The 20,359-nt window shown below is 39.0% G+C and overlaps 1 protein-coding gene across 3 annotated transcripts in view; it reads right to left on the bottom strand.

Annotated features, from left to right (window-relative positions):
- Magi3 (membrane associated guanylate kinase, WW and PDZ domain containing 3) overlaps nt 1-20,359 on the bottom strand; it is a 255,744-nt gene that overhangs the window by 6,689 nt on the left and 228,696 nt on the right. For 2 of the 3 annotated variants that reach the window (XM_046458286.2, XM_046458288.2), the window contains exons 16-19: nt 15,383-15,568; nt 5,179-5,281; nt 4,349-4,475; nt 3,662-3,805 (exon numbers count right to left, since the gene is read on the bottom strand). In XM_046458286.2, coding sequence (XP_046314242.1) covers nt 3,662-3,805; nt 4,349-4,475; nt 5,179-5,281; nt 15,383-15,568 — 560 coding nt within the window. The remainder of the gene's footprint in view (nt 1-3,661; nt 3,806-4,348; nt 4,476-5,178; nt 5,282-15,382; nt 15,569-20,359) is intronic. The other variant, XM_046458287.2, reaches the window with a different exon arrangement.

Consider the following 20,359-nt stretch of genomic DNA (forward strand, 5'->3'; position numbering starts at 1 on the left):
GCTGTGGTTTGAATTCCCAGAATTCATTTGTTGGAAATTTAGTCCCCAAAGCCACATGTTAATTGGAAGGTGGGGGACCTTTAGGAAGTGGTTAGGCTCTACCTTCATAAATGGATTAATCCACTTAAAGGTTAATGGATTATTGAGGGAGTAGTGAGCTTTTTTTGGCATGCTTGCTCTGTCTTGCCAAGTCACTGTGCATCCCCATCAGCAAGAAGGCCTTCACCGGGTGTGTCCCCTTGGCCAAGGACTTCTAAGAAATTCCAAGAATTTCTTTTCTTTATAAATTTTTCAGTCTCAGGTATTCAGTTGTAGCAATAGAAAACAAACTAAGACACATACATAAAAGGAAAAGAACTTAAAAAATCAAGAAACCAAAATAAGAAATTAAGGATAATAGAATGGAGAAAAATAACAACAAAACACTGTCCAGAATATATAAGTGAAACAAGAGCCAATACCTAGATTTCCCTTAGTATGTGATGAAAGAATCACTTTCATGAGGAAATACAGGTGATAAGTTAGCACTATATACATATAATCCTGTTGATAATTAAATGAAAATCAGATAATATTTGAAGTATGCTTTGGTTATGTTATAAAATGTGATTGAGGTTATAGTTAATTTCAATCATATTCTTTGGCTTAAACTGTCTAAAACAAAACTATTCTTTTAGGACATAAATAAACGGAAAATAAAACTTGTAATTGAATGGATTTGCCACCAGGTGTCATTTTTATTTTAACTTTAAAACCAAATTAGGGCAACAGGGGTGAGCTGTAGCTCTAAGATTTATAGGCCCACAGATAGGGAGACGTCGTCGTGCACTAAACTACACACAGGTAAAAAACAAGGTACCTCTGAGAGGGAAATGGAGACATTCTAATGAAATTTTAAGTTAAACTGTGACAATGAATTTGGAAAAACATCTTTTTAATAAAGATTCAAGTTCAGTTTTATTGAAAAATAAAATTGTAAGGAACAGAGGAAAGAGTAAAGATAGAGAAATGAAAGAAAAAAATGAAATAAAAGAAGAAAAATAAATTGGGTGTGGCGTGGCGCTGCGTGCCTATAGCTCCAGGCTTGGGAGGCTGAGGCTGGAGGATTTTGAGCTCGGGAGTTTGGGGCCAGCCTGGGCAACATAGTGAGTCCCCATCTCAAGAGATAAGTAGGAAGAAAGGGGTATAAAGAATGTTTCTTTTTAAAAAATAGTCTTTTAGTTTTAAAAAAGTATATATAGTTTTAAAAACAATACTGACTGAAAAATATTAAAACTCCAGAACAACATTTCTAACCCATGTCTTACACTATCTACAACCTGTTAAGAAACTGTGAAATTAAGTGAAATCCACAAGGACACAGCCCTGGCCTGACAGATGCCAATATTTTCTTATAGTCTGGGGCAGACCTGGGCCTAACAGTTAATAGCATATTTATTTTCAAATTTTTGAATTTATTTTTTAAAGAAAAGTTGATTTAGTCATGAGATTCTAAAGTTTCTGGTCATCTTTAATGAATGACATTTTTTAGGATGACAGTGACTGCTCGAAGGTCTGTTTGCATTTTATTTGGTAAAATCATGAGGGTCCTATTTGGAACCAATATTTAAAAAACAATTATATTCCAATCTATCATTTAAGTGAATTTTTTTGTGCCACTATATATACAATAGGAGATTTAAAAAAAACCAAACATTTAAAACATGCCAACAGATGTGAGAGAGGGGGGATGGGAGGGGAGGGGCGGGGGAGGAGGGAGTGGAGGGTGAAGGGAGAGAAGAGAATCAGGAACGCCAGGAATGAGTTGCCATCTCTATAACAGTGGCTCAAGGAGAAGCCACCTGAGACTACACAGCTGAGGAGTGGCAGACCGGAGCTTTGGTTCTTGGCCTCTTGAATTTCCAAACCCACGCTCCTCACTACTAGACTGTCTCTGCGTGAAAGTGACCTGAGGTTAGATGCAGCAGCTCTGGATATGCTGTACTGAGTGCATCTGGCCGTTAGTCCTTCTGCTTGTCCTGAACACTCCGTCGCTCTGCTCTGTGGCTCTGCATTCTCACCCTTCCCTCTTGTCTTCTCTGAACCACTAACCACAGGCCTTGCTCTGAGTTCTGCCCTTGCCCATGACTGATTTTATCCACCACCAGGGCTTCAACCACCACCCTTGTCTTCACCGTCGCCTTTCACCTGCTCAGCCAGCTGTACCTCCACCTCCACAAGACGAACCGACCTCATCAGCCTGCCAAATTCTGTCTCCCCTGGTCTCCCTAATGGTTTTTCATAGGCAGACTCTTCCTCTTATCCCTCACTCATTTGACACATGCCAGTCATCTAGGTTGGTCCTTTCCTCACTGACAGGTGATCTCCTATGCACTTTTTCTCCCCTTTAATCTTCTGTCCAAAAGGTCACCACTCAGGTTGCACTCCCACCACCACCCGACCTGCGTGAACTGCAGCCCCTTCATCCTCCTGCAGCCGCGGATACACTCACTTCAGCAGCACATTGCTAAGGGGAAACTCTTGGCTCAAAAGGCTTCCGGGCTTCTAGAACCTCTATACTAGCGACTCATCCTACTTTTATGTTCTCATTTCCCTCCATTCCCCTATGTACCTCCTAAGGAACTCTACATGTGAAGTTCCCTAGACATGACTTACTCTTCCTTGGTATAACTCTGTTGCTCAATGACAGTGCTTTTGGTCCTCAATCTCCCTATGGAAATCCTGTTACCTTCCAGAATCACCTATTCTATGTAATTCTCTATTCACCTCTTTGAACTTGGGCACTTCTTTGGTCATTTGGAGGATGGAAGGAGTTACACTGGTTTTGGGTCATCCGTTTTCCCAACTCTTCAGTAGCAGGCATAAAGCCTTGGTTAGAGCAAACACTACATGACTTGGAAGGTTCAAGAATGCCACCAACTAGAAGCCTTTCCTAGTTATTGTTAGTATGCTACCCAAGGATCATTTGCCCTTCTTAGTAAAAGTGTTTTGTTTTGTTTTTTCTTCAAAAAAAGATTCCTTTTCCTTGATGCATACTGGTGGCAGATGGAGGAAAAGTTCTCTTGGGCAGTGAGTTATGGTTGTCTAATACTGAGAATGTCAACTGAATACAATGAATTAACTTTTTAAAAAATTGAAGACACTAACATCCAGAGAAGAAGGAAAAATGCAGATCTCTGTGCAACCTGCTCTGTAGGGCCCTCTACCCAGCCAGCGTTTCAGAGTCAAGAATAAAACCTGTGGTGGAACACTATTGCCAGGAGTTCCAGTCCTTCAGATAACGGTTGGGAGAGACAAGGTTTTCCACCTCTATAGATAGCTAAGAGGGAAAAATTTCCTGGGCATACTGTTTCTTGGAAGAAATTGATGATTCTGTTTTATCCTGGCTTTTCAAGAATTTTAATAAGATGAAAGTGTATGCATTAATCCATTTGCCCTTAAATGTTGATTATAGAAATAATAAATGATTCTTCTCCTTGACCAAGGTTGAGAAGGTCAAGCAGTGTAACCATGACTAGCACAGCAGCTGAAGGGAACATGACTTTAGGAAAATCCTGCTTCTCAGATTCAGGAGGTTTCTGTGTTCCTTTTAAATCAATTTTTTTTCAGAAGTTTCCAGTCTAGAGCCAGAAGCAAAGGTTGCAGACAGAAGCCAACTCACATGAATTCTGCCGTCTTTGATGGCAGGCCCGTCCTCAGCAAGGCGAAGGATGAACAGCCCCATGTTGTATTCCTTTCCCCCACGGAGGCTGAACCCAAAGCCCCGGGGGCCTCTTTCCAGCTCTACTGGGTAGCAACCAAGGCTCTGGAGAGAAAGAAGTACGAGCAAAACAAGTTCTGTGGACTGCTTTATTTACATTTTGAAGAAAAATTACTTTAATAGCTGGGAGAAATGAGTTACACTCTTGATATGCATTTCTATTATCATAAGGAAGGAATGTAAGTTTTATAAACACAGCCTAAATCAATCTGAAGATGACACATTCTCTTCTAATTGGTCAATGTGCAATAGAACAATGTGCAACCAGAAAATAGAATTTTAGAAAGTGCTTCCTTTTAGTAAATCTTGACAAATTTTCCTGAAAAAACAAGCAAACAAACAAAAGCCCCCTCCATAGCTACGCTATGTGCTTCCAAGTACTTCACTAAAGGATCAAATTTCTTCCACTAGAGGGTAAATTTTTGCTTGTCTTTATATCCTTTCAAGAAGCTGAAAAAACACATAGGAGGTTGACAAGAATTAGTAATTTTGGAAACAGATTTATCTGAACTGATTTGCAATAAAAAGTCACTAGGTCAGTGATGTAGCAACTCAAAAATCTCAGTTCACATGTGGGGCTTTGTTTACCTGATTGTGCCGACTGCCTACAACTGAAATCACTGCAGTGTCAGGCTGTGCAAGGTGCTTGTGGTCAGACCACGAATGTCTGTAAGAAGCAGAGACATCTTTTCCAATTTCACCTTCTAGGGCACTTCTACAGGAGAGAAAATAAGTCACTCTATAGAGCAAGACAATAAAAATAGTCCACAAGGAAAAGCAGACTCATTTCTTTTCAAGCCAACCCTTGCCATTCTCCCCTTGACCAACCCCTACAAAGACAGACTGTCTACAACCAGAGAGATGCTGGGGAGACCTGGTCGTTAACTTCAGCACGGCTTGAAGTCTGTGGGCATCCCATTTCTTGCATATCAGTATAGTTTATACCAAGGACAACTGCCCTCAAGTAACTGAACCAGAGGGCAGACAAGTTGACCTTGTCTCAGTCAAAAATGTGTCTCTTGTAGTCCCAATGCCTGGCAAGATGCTGGATTTCCAGAAATCCAGTTTTTGTTTTGTGACTAATATTTTCAACAAAAGAAATATGTATAAAATTCTGGCCTGCTTTGCTCTGGTGGTCTACGAGGACAGCAATCCATGTGGGCCTGGGCTTCCCTACCAGCATTAGCTTGACCAAGAATACCAGAGCCTGACTCACTGGGCAGGTCCAGATGATCATGGCCTGCTTGGGATGTGGCTGGAAAGGGGAAGAAGGTACTGAGGGGTGAGGGTGGGGCAAAGGGAAGGTCCTGAGGGAGGAATAGGCAAGTTTTCATTTTGACTCAACAGCTGGCTTCTACATAACTGCATGGGGTGGGGTGGGGGTGGGGATTGTGAGGAAAACCTTAGAACAGCCCCACCTGTCCCCAGGTATGTGGTTGGCCTGTGACTGTCCCATGGGCCTGTGCTGCAGTGCTGGGCTTTGCCTGGCAGAGTTTGTTCCTGATGGTGGACCATGATGCTCTGTTTAAATGAGAAAAAAACAAAAATAAGAATTTGTACATAAAAATGTGAAGGTCAAGTGGATCTGTGAGAATGAAATGATAACAATGGTTACAGCTTTACCAACTTGGGTGACTAGCAGGAACCAGCACTGTTAGCTGTCCGCAATTGGAACTTTACCATCTTTTTAACATCTTTCCCCTGTGGCTTTTGGCTAATGTTTACTTTCAAGAGAATAGGAGCCATAGTCCTGCTTCTCGTTTTCACCTTGTTTTTGTCACTTGTACAATGTAAAAAACAGAAATGCACATATTCTAAGGGATCTATGCAGAAGACAGAGCTCCAGAACTGTCTTGTGGCCCATTGGGTGGGTTTCCAGAGCACGCTCCTCTTAACTGGTAAGCCATTCTAGGCAACAAAGCAAGGTCTTGGGAATGCTGGGACACAGGCCAGTCTGCAAACTACACATATATCTTTGAACATATATTTTAACATAGGAGCAGTTAGTTTGCCTGACACTGAGTACCAAAGATCAGAAAATCATCCTGAGGTTGACAAATGCTTATATAGATTCTACTGCTTTTGTTTTATAAGAATTTAAGTGAAAAGGTCTTAATAAGAATACAGGAGAAAAAGTAACATTCGTTTCTGTACCATTCCCAACAGCTCTGGATCCCCTGCTGCTCTTTGAAGGCGGACTGCATAGCCAAGCACAGTAATAGCTTGCATTCAGAACTAGATGGAAGTCATGGGAAATGACAGTTAAAAGATTCTTAAGACTGTCACACATTTTCTTTTATTTTTTCCTTCAGTACTGGGGATTAAACAGGGCTTTGCATGTGTTAAGTAAGCCCTGAGCTATATCCCCTGCCCTTTTTATTTATTTATTTTTTTAATTTTGAGAAAGGTTCTCACTAAGTTTCCCAGGCTGCTCTTGAACTTGTGATTCTCCTGCTTCAGCCTGAGTTGCTGGAATTACAGGTGTGTGCTATTACGCCTGGCTCAGACTCAGATTTTTAAAGCTCTTTACTCTGTACAAATATTAAAGTGTGGGATATTTAAAATATCAAAGACATGGAGCATAGATTAAATTAAGACCATAAACACTGGAGCAAGATAGACAGTGTTTTTTTTGTGTGTGTGTGTGTGTGTAATTTTTTTTAACCTGTAGATGGACTCTATCTATCTATCTATCTATCTGCTGAGGATCGAACCCAGTGCCTCGCATGCACTAGGCAAGCACTATAACCCCAGCCTGCCGCAGTCTGGCTGGACACAAATCACGAGCCACTCAAGCAGGAACAAACTTTATTTCCGAACTCCCCCGAACGCCACCCACGCGGCCCTCTCAGGGACACCACACACCAACCAGAACTCCCTCCACCAGAACTTCACCAACCAACGCGAACTCCCCAGGAATCCCCAAGAGAACTCCAAAGTAGTGGGCGCCTGAGGCGGACAGCAGGGGTCTATATACAATTGAATATACAGCCTGTTTCAATCCAGCATCATCCAGTCACAGCAATTATAGACAGCTTAACTTAATTATCATCATCTTAATGGCTTGCCTCTCAACCATTACTTCTGGCAAAATGCCGGGGCCATTCTGACCGACTGTGGCTCTCAGCATCCACCAGCCCACAGGATAGACAAGGTTTAAGCCATCATTTACTAGCTGTGTGTTCTTGAGCAAGTTAGTTACATACTTATATACTCTGCATTTCTAATCATCTCAACTATAAAAGGGGAATACGGGTTACCTCATGGAGTTTATAAACGTACATGCTTAAAACAATGCCGGGCAATATTCACTACACAAAGGTTCCTATTATAACTATCATCATTCTTATTGTCATTGTCATTACCAAAACAATATGTCTCATTTGAGAATACATTTCTCTTTAAATAAGTATTCTGAAATATTTACCTTATTTACAATTTGTTCAATATGGAGGCCATTTTAGGTTAAGAGAACATATAGAAACTGACACATAAACAGATTCTTGGAATAAAATGGAAATAGAGAAAGTCTGATGTTAAAGATAAGAAATATGCATGTCAGGAAGCAATTTCTACTGAGGAAGCTGAAACTCAGGCTTTATTATTGTATCACCATTTTATAGCTTGGATTAAGTTATTTCTCTTCAAAGTTCTGTGGGACAAAAAACACAGATAAATAATATATTTATATTTAAGAACTACTTACAACTTGGGGAAAAAGGTAAAAAATGGCAGGAGGACAGAAAAATGGTATATGGTTAAGCCACAGGCCCCTGAGGATTCCTAAAGAGCTGTGGCTGCGGGTTTTGTGTGTCAACACTGATTTCAACTATGTGCTCCAGGTCTGGAGATGTAGGTAGGACCACAACTTATCCAGAGGGTAATATTTCCTCTTCAACATTAAGTATTCCAGCTATCACCTTTTTTTGGCAGGGAAGGTGGCTCTTTTTTTTTATTTAATATATATTTTTAGTTGTTGATGGACCTTTCTTTATTTTATTCACTTATTTATATGTGGTGCTGAGAATTGAACCCAGTGCCTCACAAATGCCAGTGCTCTACCACTGAGCGACAACCTCAGCCCACGGGTGGCTCTTTTAAAGTACTGTTATCAAGAATTTTATTCTCCGAATTAACTTAAGGAGTTGCCTCCTAACTGGTCTCCCTGCACCAATGTGGCCTTCAATCTGCCTCCAGGACTCCAGTTTTAATACACAAATTCAAACATACCAACTGCCAACTATCTTGCTTTAAAAACAAAACAAAACAAAATGAAACAGTGCTTTTTGTTGTGTATAAGATACATCCAAATGTGTCACTGGCACTATTACCTTTTCACTTCACCTCCTGTTCAAAGTTTCCCCTCCTGAGATCCTCCCTGCCCTTAGGCACAGTCTTTACAGCACTTTTTGCTCTGTGCAGGAGTAGGACAAGGGCAGGATGCTGTTTCTCCTGTTAGAGGGCACCTCCTTGATTACACGAATCATACTTCTTCTCTTTATGTTGTCCTCATCAAGGTTAAATAAAACTTTCTCCCATTAGTATTCTTTTAATTTTTAGTTTAGTCCTTTAACTCATGCTGTGTGGTTTCTCCAATTTATTTCTGTGTTATAACCTATTCCACTTCTCAAAGTTAAATATTTATTCCATGTCAAGCAAGCCTATATTTTCTTTGAATTTTATCTGAGAAGTCTCTAAATAGTAAAGCAATGGGGTAAGCATCTCTCTCAATAAATATTAAAATTCTCCTAGAATTTCTGTGTGTAAATACCTAAGTATATTTATATTATCAGAGGATAAACATGAAATCCACAGTTAAACTATAGCAAGGAACATCATAATGAATTGATAATTATATTTACCAAGAGTAAGAGAGGCTGGGGATGTGGCTCAGCGGTAGAGCACTTGCTTGGCATGCGGGAGACCCTGGGATTGATCCATAGCAACAAGAGTAACGAGTAAAGAAGAACCCTATGAGAGAGCTTTCTAAACTACAAAACTCTGTTGAAGGACATAAGAGATGATCTGGAAAACCTAAGAAACATCCCATGCTCTTAGGAGGAATAATTTAATATTTAAAAATATAAATTCTCTCAAGGTTAATATATTTATATATTTTTAATATATCCCAATAAGTTTGGATGTTTTTTTGGAGCAGCTTAACAATCTGCCCTAAGATTTTATATGTAAAAGTTCAATGAATGTCCAGTTGATTTGGGGATAAGAGAGAAGGAAGGAGGGAGAGACAAAGGAAGAAAGAGAGATTTGTTCTAATAGATATAACAGAATGTATTATGAATTTATAGATAAAATAATCATTTATATGTAATTTACATGTATTATATATGTATGTGTATACATATTTATATGTACACACACACAAATATATCTCATATTAGCCCCCAAATAAATAAGTAGAACAGAGAGAGCCTTGTGGACTCTTGTTTATAGAGTAAGGTGATATGCAGGATGGATGGCATCATAAGTCAATGGGAAAAGGAAGTACTAGTTGCTGTGTAGGGAAACTAGCTCATAATAGGAATAAAAAATAAAACTGAATTCCTCTTAAAGCTATATGCAAAAGTCGGCTCCAGATGGCTTAAATCCTAAAGGCAATATGATAAATCTAATAGAAGTCAATGTTAGAGGAAATCTCTACAATGTGGGGCAAAATGATGATTTATCTTAAAACCTCAGAAGCTCAAGCCATACGGTAAAAAATAGGACTAACTTGATTACATTTAAGCTAAGAATCTTGGTCTAAGAAGGGACGCTGGTCAAAATTAACATAGAGGGCTGGGGATGTGGCTCAAGCAGTAGCGCGCTCGCCTGGCATGCGTGCAGCCCAGGTTCGATCCTCAGCATCACATACAAACAAAGATGTTGTGTCCGCCAAAAAAAAAAAAAAAAAAAAATTAACATAGAAATGACAGGAAGAGATATCTGTACTTTCTAAAAACAAATGGAATTGGTGCCTATGTAATTCACAAGGAATCCCTAAGTACCAACAAGAAAATGATAGAAATCCCAAAAGAAAAATGTCTTGTGACATGACCAGGCAATTTACAAGGAAAAAAAAAAAAAATCCAAGCATGTGAAGAGCTGCTAAATTCATGGAAATTTTGGGAAATGAAAATTAAATGATGATGAGATAGTGCTTCTCCTGCTCTTGGCTAGCAAACTCAGAAGCCAATAATGCCAAGCACTGGCTGGGATTTAAAGCTATAGGGAGGAATCCTCAGGGATTTGGTGGTGGAAGTAGAGATGGAGAAGAATCTGACAGTACTGAGTCAAGTTAAACACGTGGATACCCTTGCTCAAGCAGTTCCACTTCCAGGAATTTTCAGTTTTATAAGGTACATGCATGAGGATTTATTTCATAGGATTGTTTATGATTCTGTGGAGATGGAGGCAGTCTGGCTGTCTATGGGGGAGTGAGCAGCTATATGTGGTAAATATACATTATGGAAGACTGACAAGTAGTTCAAGTGATCAGTTATGTTCACCCAGCAATGTGGATAAATCTTAAAAGCACACAATACATCAAAGGATAGTGAAAAGACAACAGCAGACTGGAAAATACTTTTAAGTCATGTATTTGATAAAGATCTAGTGTTCGAATCCATAAAGAAGTCTTATGATTCAACAAAGATGAATAACTGAGGTATAAATGGGCAAAGGATTTGAATAGATATTTTTCCAAAGAAGATAAACAGGTGGTCAGTAAGCACACAAAAAGGTACTCAACATCGTTAGTAATCAGGGACATGCAAATCAAACCCACAATGGGATACCATTTCACACCTACTAGAAGGGCTGGAATGAAAACCAACCAACCAATTTTCCCACCCTGTCCCCCCCAAAAAATCCAAAAACCAAAAAATGAGTGTTGGAGAGGATATGGAGAAACTGGGAGCCTCAATGTATTGCTGGTGAGACTACAGAATGGAGCAGCTTCTGTGGAAAGCAGTTTGGCAGTTGCTCAGAAAGTTAAACAGAGGCACCAAATGATCCAACAAATACTCCTAGGTAATACTCATGGAAAATGAAACTGTACATTGGTACAATATTGTATGTTAATGTTCACAGCAGCATCATTCACAGTAGTAAAAAAGTGAAAACAACCCAAAAGTCTAACAAATGATTAATAAGTAAGCAAAATATATGCCTATATAATAGAATATTATTCATTAGTTATAAAAAGGAATGATGTGTATACACACACACACACACACACACACACAAGGGTGAACTTGGAAAACATTTTGCTAAATGAAAGAAGCCAAACACAAGAGGCCACCTGTTATTTGATTCTATTTATATGAAATGCCAATAAATCTATAGGGACAGAAAGTAGATTTGAGGTTGCCTAGGGATGGGGTTGGAGGAGAATGGGAAGTGACTTTTATAGGTATGCAGTTTCTTTTTAGTGGATAAAATGTTGTGAAATTATGGTGATGGCTGCACAAACTGTCATGTTAGGAAAATGAGTTTTATAGTATGTAAATTATAGCTCAATCAAAAAGAAGAAGAAGAAGAAGAAAAAAAAAAGACGTGACAACTAAATGCCAGGAGGAATCCCAGACTGGATCTTGGAAAAGCAAAATATTGTTTTAAAAAGAAAAAAAAAAAAAAAACAGGGTTCTGAGGGAAAAAACCCAGCATAAAAATTTCTAACACAATGTCATTTATATAACTCAAAAATAAATACTAACACAGAATAAAAATGTATTTCAAAAGATACCTAAATAAAAATGAGGCATGTAAAACATACTAGAATGGCTGCCAGTGGGAGTAGTGAGAGAAAGGAGTGGAATATGGAGACAAGTGGGAATAAATAAGTGGGAAACAAAACCAAATCATGCCAACGCTACCAGAATCACTCCAATATGAGTCCTTGATAGCATTTGGTAACATGCTCAGTCTTGAAAATCAAATAAACAACACTTGACAAAATTGGAAATCAATTTGAAAGAATAATACCACACAAAGGTTTCTTTACAGCAAGGAGAAACTACCAGAATAGTCACTTTGTGTTCCATACTTGAGAACAAGGTCCCATGGGGGAGGAAGATGGGGTGCTGTGGGGAATGCCATGAGGTGGAGTTATCATGTCATGAGTTCCTAGCTCGAGAGTTTTCTGGGACTTACTCTGCCTTTTCCTTGGCAAAACAGCACAGATACTAAATAGTATCCAGTAAAAGGAAGGAAAAAGGATGGTGGGAATGATAGTTCTTCTTTTTCCAGGAAACTGCCTGTTACCTATTAATAGTGAATGGCTCGGGGAAGCAGTATTGGATGAGAAGCAATGTAGTTCTAAGGAATGATCTGAATGTGTGATATCTGAAAAGAGCTTTAGAGCTACAAATATTCATTTGGCTGTGGTGCAGTTGATAGGTTTTATACTGAATTCAATGAGAAACTTGGAAGATTTACAAACCTCATGAATGAAATTTTTATGGAGAGAAGACAGACTTTCTATTTTTCCCTGAAAAAAAGAGAAGGGATTCTGAATGTTTCCAAAGTTTAATCAAAACCTACAGTACAATAAAATATTGTGTAATCACTGAAATGTGATTTTTACAAGTCAAATATGATTGTATTTTAAGAGGCTGTGCTTACGCATTGAATGTATTTTAAGAATCGATCTACTAAGAAGTTTCCTTCTCCACTTCTCTCAAACTGTGAATGCCATCATCCATGAAAGCTTGAGTCCACAAGTATTGGGCCAGAATGTCAAAGGAAACTTTTACTTTAAGAAAAGTGAGCATTTCTGGATGACCTCAGAACAGACACCATCAATAATTAATATTAATATTGGAAAAAATACTAAGAGAAAGAAATGATCTTTCTACTCAACTATCTATCCCAAGGCTACAAAGTATGGTTTGTGGGCGAGTGACATGAGCACCAGAAATATTATAGGATTGCTGACTGTTGATTATATTAATTAGTGTTGTGGTGAGTGAAAAAGTAAATTATGATAAGCGATGTGCCCACGATGCAATGTGAACTGCAATACTTGGATAAATTGCAGAATTCAGATAGACTTAAGTTAATGATGTAAAGAGTCTACACCTGGGTGTACGCCCCAGACCTCACCCAGTTACCAGCTGCAAGCACCACTGAACTAGGACTTAAAAACCCAGACTTCTGGGGGGCAACAGGACTAATAGGACCCGGACAGAAAGAATGAGACCTCCGTTGCTGTTGTCCCCCCCCCCCCCCCCCCCCGCACCAGACTCCTCCAGCTCAGATCGACTTCCAGCAACCCGGACTTCAGACATGTCACAGGTGAGTGTCTGGGACCCTTAGGTGTAGACTCAGTCTGAAGTGTGAGGAGCATTAATAAAATAGATTTGATTGAATGTAACTGCAACTCAGAGTCTGCAGTAACCACTCACGACAGTCAGTCAGCAATAAGATGTACAGGATGCCGAGTGTAAATATTCATGAATCTTACAACAATTTAACAGATTATTTTGTTTTTATTTTTCACTTGATTTTATTTTATTGTATTTCACAAAAATACTGATCTGAGATGGATTGGGGAAAAAACACTAGTCCTTTTCTATAGATGATATGACTGAACTTATACTGCTAGTCCGTTACTTCTAGCCCTTTCTATCACTTAATGCCTACTGCATGGCAAAGGCATGAAGACATAAGCACACTGCAAATATCATTTTTTTAAAAAACCCTGAAATATTATTTCTTGTGGCACAGAGGTTTGCTTTTACCCTATGAGTCATAGAATAAATGTTACAGCTAAAATGCAGGCTATGGAGATCAGATAAAGAAACCAAGAAAAAGAAATTTAACGTACATCATGTCTAAGTAACATTTCAAAATAATTTAAATTTTTTTTCATTCAAAAAAATTTTTCTTAAATGTTTTGGACCCTTAATATTTAGCAGTAAACTGAAAAAAAAATCTCTAACTTGAATCTTACACAAAACTTATATAATTCTAGATAATTAAGTAATCTCTAATGGCTCTGCAACAGTTTTCTACCAGGATGTGAAAATCACAATGCCTACCTAGTATTATTGTATTAAATGAGTTAATATGTTAAGAATACTAAGTGCTTATTAAGTATTACTATTATTTCCAGATGTGGTGAGATTTAAGCAGACACCTGAATGAGTGAGCCAGTCAAAACTAATGACAGCAACTTATGATATTTATATGGTTTACAGATATTTTCACCTTAATTCTTGCAATGATCTAGAAATAGATATTATTAAATCCATCTACAGATAATAAATTGAAGATTAGAAACGTTAAGTACCTGTTTAAAGTCACATGACTAGATAGCAGGTGGTCGTAAACTCTTTCTGTAGCAAGTCTTATTTCTATTAGGTTCAGGCATTTCTGTTCAGGAAATGGCACAGAAGTAAAATCTCCTGACTTTTATTTTGTTCATTTGTTCATTCATTTATATACTCATTCCTTCATTCAAAAACACTTACTGAGCACCTACTAAGTGTAACAGCCAATAATACCCTCTTCAAAGAGCTAAGTTGCCCAGGCTGGCCTTGAACTTGGTATCCCTCTGCCTCAACTCCTGAGTACCTGGGATGATAGGTATGCAATACTGCACTTGGCTCTGAAAGAAGATTTTAGAAGGAAGAATCAGCAGAGATTAGGCAGAGCCTGGGAACAGAATAGAGAAGGGAAAGAGCAGAGGCAGAGGCATCCCAGTATTTGTGGGATCCTACCTAGAACTGGAAAGGGCCTCAGAGAGCAGCTGGTGCTCATGTAGAGCTCCCCAACGCAGTGTCCTGAATGGAAAGAAGACTTTATAATACCCTAAAGAGAAAAGTATGAGAGTGGTTGGTGCCACAGGCACAGAAAGAAAGAATCAAGCAGTATAAAGGACCCAGGAACTGACTTTATTAGAGGGTCATGAGAAAACAAAACAAGAATAAACATCACAGTGTGAGGAATCTTAACATGAATGACTGGCCTTTCATGGTTCTGTTTTTGTCTTCTCCTCATTAGTTTTGAAAAAATCAGGAAAAATGAGATGAGCACGACGCACTGGTCACTTAGTAATTCATAAACAAAGAACATGGACTGGTTCAAAATGGTTCCCAATTAGAAATTCCTGATGATTAAAGAAAAGCTTTAAACAAAGGGTGACACTATTCAAGGACGGTCAGTCTGTGTCTTATGCCCTGTTTACCAGCCATTCCTACACGTTCCCCCATCCCCAGCTTATAAAGCAGCTGCTAGAACAAAGTCCTGCCCCCACGGAAAGACCCTGACATGAAAGGCTTGATATCAGAAGTGACCTCCTTTGAACTGTTTGAAGGATTTTCTCTCACTCAAGCAGAGACTCAAGACATTATTTAAGAAAATAACATCTAAAAAGTCTTACCATTCTTTCTTTTGGGTGATTGCTTCTCCAGCACATAAATAAATGGCCACCACTCACTAGCTGGGTTATTTTTCTTAAGCTGTTGACAACTTTATAATAAACTGTCTTTTAAAGCCATTAAATGGAAAAGGCAAAGAATGAGACCCCAAAGCACACAGACAGCTCCATATTGCAGTGATGCTGGTGCACTGCAGGCTGTGCCTCTCGGCCACAGGGAAGGTGAGCCTAGGCTTCCTTACCTTCTTCAGCAACCACCGTCAGTGTGACAGTGATGCCAGCATCTTTGATCAGCTGAACAATGCTGTCATGGGATAGCTCAATGATGGACTGTCCATTCACTGCAGAGATGTGATCTCCAACCTTCAGTTTTCCACAGCGATCAGCTGGACTTCCTTCTATGACTCGGCCAATTTTATGAGGAATAACTATGAGAAAGAATCCCCAAGTTTTCCAATTATTTAAGGTAACTACTAGTGTTGGATTCATCATCATAATCATAATTTAAAAATTCAACATATAACATCAAAGAAATTCTCTGAAAATACAGCAAAGAAGCACCCCACATCACTGTCTATCCAAGTGCAGCTATTTTCAACTCCCCTCCCACTCTCTGACCACATGCACACTTTACATAGTTATAACCACAGAGATAAAGTTCTTTGCTGTTTTCCACTTACCAGAAAACTGTTTTAAGATTGAAAGCCACTGACTTGATCTAAAAAACTTTACAATGACAGTAGCTGTTCTGCCAAAAAATGAGCCAAACGGCATCCAACAGACCACAGGTGAAGGTGGAGGTGAGCAAAGGGGCCAGGAATCCACTCGGAAAAGCAGATAACTATTGCCATGGAATTGGCAGGGGAGGGACAAAGGAGGGGTGTGCAAGACTGAGAATTCAAAAAAGGCTGGAATTCAAAAATTCAAGAATTCAAAAAAGGCCCTGGAGAATGTCAGAGCTGGATACGACAACAGCAACCTTTTCCATGGTAGAGGACAGGCAGGGTCCCACCTGGCTGCCATCTGGAGACACGATATAGACACTGCAGTTGAGGGTTTGCCAAAGAGCACAGGAGAAGGTGGCACACCACTCTGGAAGGCACCCAGGGCAGTCCCAGGGTGGCTTGTGTTGGCAGCACATGTGGCCTCCAGCCACTTCTCCTTTTTTTAGCACCAGAAAGTGGCCAACGACCACACAGTCCTTGTCCAAGCCTCTTTCCTTCAGCTTCTTGTTCAGGACTTCCCTGGGGCCAGGCTCCCCACAAAGCCTTGGTGCTTCTGGGAAGTTGCCATCTTCATTAGGCTTACTCAGCAGCTCTGGAACCCATAACAGCTCTTGCGCCCTCCCTCCCCGATACCTCAATCCCTGGTCTTTTTCCAATTTTTGTAACGTAATCCTAATTTTCATGGCTAAGGGCTACTGACCTCACTGATATTGATAATATCTCACTGATCTGACATCTTGTTTGTTGTTGGCCATTAGGACTTTTATCAAGTTTTCAGCTATTTTGAAATCTGATACAATGAATGAGACTCTCTCTGGCCTTATTGAAGGGGCACTTATTCCCACAAGGAACCTTTTAGATAAATGCAGATCAAACTCAAGTTTAGGACTCAATAATTACTGATCAGAAATCCAGGTACAATGAAAAGACTGATCATTAAAATGAATCATATTTCTATAAAAAATTAATTTCTTTTGTGTCCTTAGATCTTAAAAGTCAAAAGCTGAGTGAAGTTAGAACATTACATATTTAAGGTTAAGACTGTTTGGCTCATGGATTCATTTCTGCTCTGAATACACAAAGCCTTGTCTCACATATCTGCAGACACTCTGTGCAGTGCTACAGCACTCCTACCTCAGAACACTGAGGGCTTTCCGAGCCTAACCGGCAAGATGCTTTGCTCTTATCACAGTTTAGAATAAATTCTTAGATAATCAGGAATCATATCAAACAAAATATCTTCCACTGTGCGATAAAGGGCATTTGTATTGGAACAAATGTTCCTTCCAGGGTCTCTTGAGAACTTCCTAGCCTAAGTCATAAACTTAATCAGGCATGTGGGCTCTGGTTGACTACTGATTGATATGAATAGGAACAATTAATATTCTTAGATGCCACTCCTTACTAGTTTTCTGAATCATATCTAAGAGTATGTTAGGGACATTTTAATAGAGCCTCATTTGGAGTGGAAAAGTTATTCTTGGTCATGATTTATGTCCTTACAGATATAGTACTTTGGCTCTTCTCAGATTATATAGTGGGAGATTTTATCTTAAAATAGAAAAAAGTCAATGTTGGAAGCAAGTGCCTTTTAGCTCTGACTTACACCCAGCACTTAAGATTCAATTTTCCTTGCAAAGAGAGTGATTAGAAATATGTCAGTGCAGTATGAGACATGTCCTGTGCCAGGCATTATGAGTGGATTCACTAACAGTACAACAGGTGGCGCATCACAAACACATGGTGAATAGCATGGTGGCCCTGTGATGACCTTCTAAATCTTCTTAGTTATTCTCCTTCTTAGAAAAGATTTCCTCGTACATAATGTTCATTCTAGATTCCCTGAGAAGAAAACTATTCAGCTTCTTGGCACACTGAATGGAAAGCAGCAAACAGAATTAACCTCTGAAGTCTCAGCCGTCCTCTATCTAATCATGCGAGCAATGTGGCAAAAAAGGAATTGGCAAACGGCACTATACAATCTCCTAAAGGGTTGGTTGTCCGGGTGAGGGGAGTGAAAGTAGATTGCTACTGTCTTGGTATTTATAACAGTGCCATCAAAACAGCTAAAAGTCACAAACAGACCAGCAGAAAGGTCCTGAATGGACTGGGACTGGAATTGCCAGGTGCTCCCTTAGAGCACACACACACACACCTACAGGATAACCCCCAGCCCTTCCTTGGTTTTGGTGTGTACACAGCCTGAGGGCATTCACCACAAAGCCACCTCATCCATCTTCATTCATCTGTGGCCTCAATCTGTCTTACAGTCTGTCTCCTCGCTGCTAAGATCACATTAGTGCTCTTCAACATTTCTTTTCAGGATCAGAAAGGACAGTAACTAGAAATGTCCCCTTCTTAAAGAAATCCTCTGCAAACAAGAACTGAAAACCAATACAATAAGAGTAACATTAAAAGCTCCCAAGTACTAGCAAAGTGAAAATGAGCAGGGCTTTTTCACCTTAAGAGAGGCCTTTTCTAAGCACAGTGCTCATTCAGCACTGAGGTATACTGGGACGCTAACCCAGATCCCAGTCTTCAACAGAGTCAACAGGGGAGAATCTCAGAATTTCTAAATGCTACGAGGAACTCTTTCTGAGATGTATATCACCTGATGAAAATACATTTACTCAGAAGAAAGTAACCTTGGTTGAGCAGAGTTCTAAGATGAAGTCCATAGTGAAGAATCTACAGACAGGATTCCTGCCTCTCCAGTGCTACTAATTCCCTTGTAAACCACACCTTCTTTGCTACAGAGATTGCAGCAACTGCTCAGCCTCTGTGAGGGAAAGCTCTTCATACTCGCTCACCCCAGGACCAGTCTATCTGTATGAGATGAATGACATTCTAAGAAGAAGGCATGAGGGGTCAGCATTTTGTGAGATTATTAACTAGCAGGTCAGTGAATTCTGGTTTTGCAGCATGACAGAAAATCTCAGGTACTTTATATAAAATTTATCAACAACTTAAGCATATTTTAGCATTCAGACTGATAATCAATGAACTGCAAACACTCATTTCCTGCCACATATTAGCTGCTGCCTTGATTGTACATTTTAATTGAGCTTTAGTTCCCATCTCATTATTAAGAATCAACAAATGTTTTAAAATTTCTTTAAAAAAGTAGGTCACAGATGTGTTCGTGCAGACTAGAGTCTCAATTTTTCAGGAGACTGAGGCGAGAAGATTGCTTGAGCCCATGAATTCAAGACCAGCCTCTAGTTTGATGGAGATGCCTTCACAAAACAAAACAAAACAGGTCAAGAGCCAGTAGAAATTTCCTAAATAATGATGATGATGATAACAATGGCGGCATCAGTTAACATGTACTAAAGTTCCAGGCTCTTGATGGGTAAATAACCTACCCCAAATCAGATCATTATTAAAGACATACACAGGGTTTGAATACAAGTTTGTATAACTACAAAACCCAACATTTAATGACACTACCTTATTTAGAGATTGATCATCTCTACGTGCAAAACCATCAAAATAACTGAAGTAAAAAAAAACATTAATAATAAAACATTTAAAAAGCTAAATCTAAACAAATACTTACAAAAATATGTTTAAACATGTTTAATACAAGTTTTCACTGAATTCCTTTATATCACTTATTTTTATGGTAAACATTAGACTGCTCATTTTTGCAGTGCTAGTAAGGGAATACAATCTAAGAAGTGTTTAGCATCTATGACACTGAGTAATAATCTTTCACTATTTTTGTTAAATGTCTGAGATTATTATATGGTATATGACAATGTAATTATCCTAAATAGTTATTTGTTTTTTAAAAGACTGACTTCCAATGATACAACACAAAAACCACCTAAAAGCTGCTTTCCTTTCATTTTTTTGACACAGGCCACATAATCATCCTCACAGCATCAGTGACAGTTCCAGATCCAAGTGTTGCCATAGCAACTGCTTTCAGAAAATGGAAACTAGTATCAGTGAGCAGTGACCTGACACTATAGCAATAACTCATCCATGTCATAGACTCTTCTTTCTTTACACACTTGCATTAATTTTACCAATTTTTTTTTTTTTTTTTTTTTGCAAATTGGTTTGGCTCATAACCATTTCCTGAAAGTGTTTTCTTTTTTCACTAAGGTTTTCATGACCATCTAGTCTATAAGGATCTCCCTATTCAAGATATAATCAAATCCACTGGCAAAAGCAAGGGCATATTTTCATGTGGTCAACATTTGTATTATGTGACTTAGAAAAATAAAGTTACCTTCAGACAAGCATAATATATACCAATGTGATGGTTCTCATTTTACATTCAATTGGATTTTATAATTATATATAAAGATTATCATTTCTTAGAAATATCAAGACAAGACAAACATTTAATTTGCTGAATCAAAACAGTCCCGAATTTCCCACATGTACTCCCTCCTTTGTTGATGGAACTGGAGCGTGTGTGCGTGCATGTTCATCCTTCCCAGATATAAGAATTCTGTTAAACTTGGTTCAGGATATTCAGAT

Source organism: Marmota monax, unplaced genomic scaffold (assembly GCF_021218885.2).
Source record: "Marmota monax isolate L192 unplaced genomic scaffold, Marmota_monax_Labrador192_F-V1.1 WCK01_AAM20220418_F8-fsc00087, whole genome shotgun sequence".
NCBI classification, from domain to species: domain Eukaryota; kingdom Metazoa; phylum Chordata; class Mammalia; order Rodentia; family Sciuridae; genus Marmota; species Marmota monax.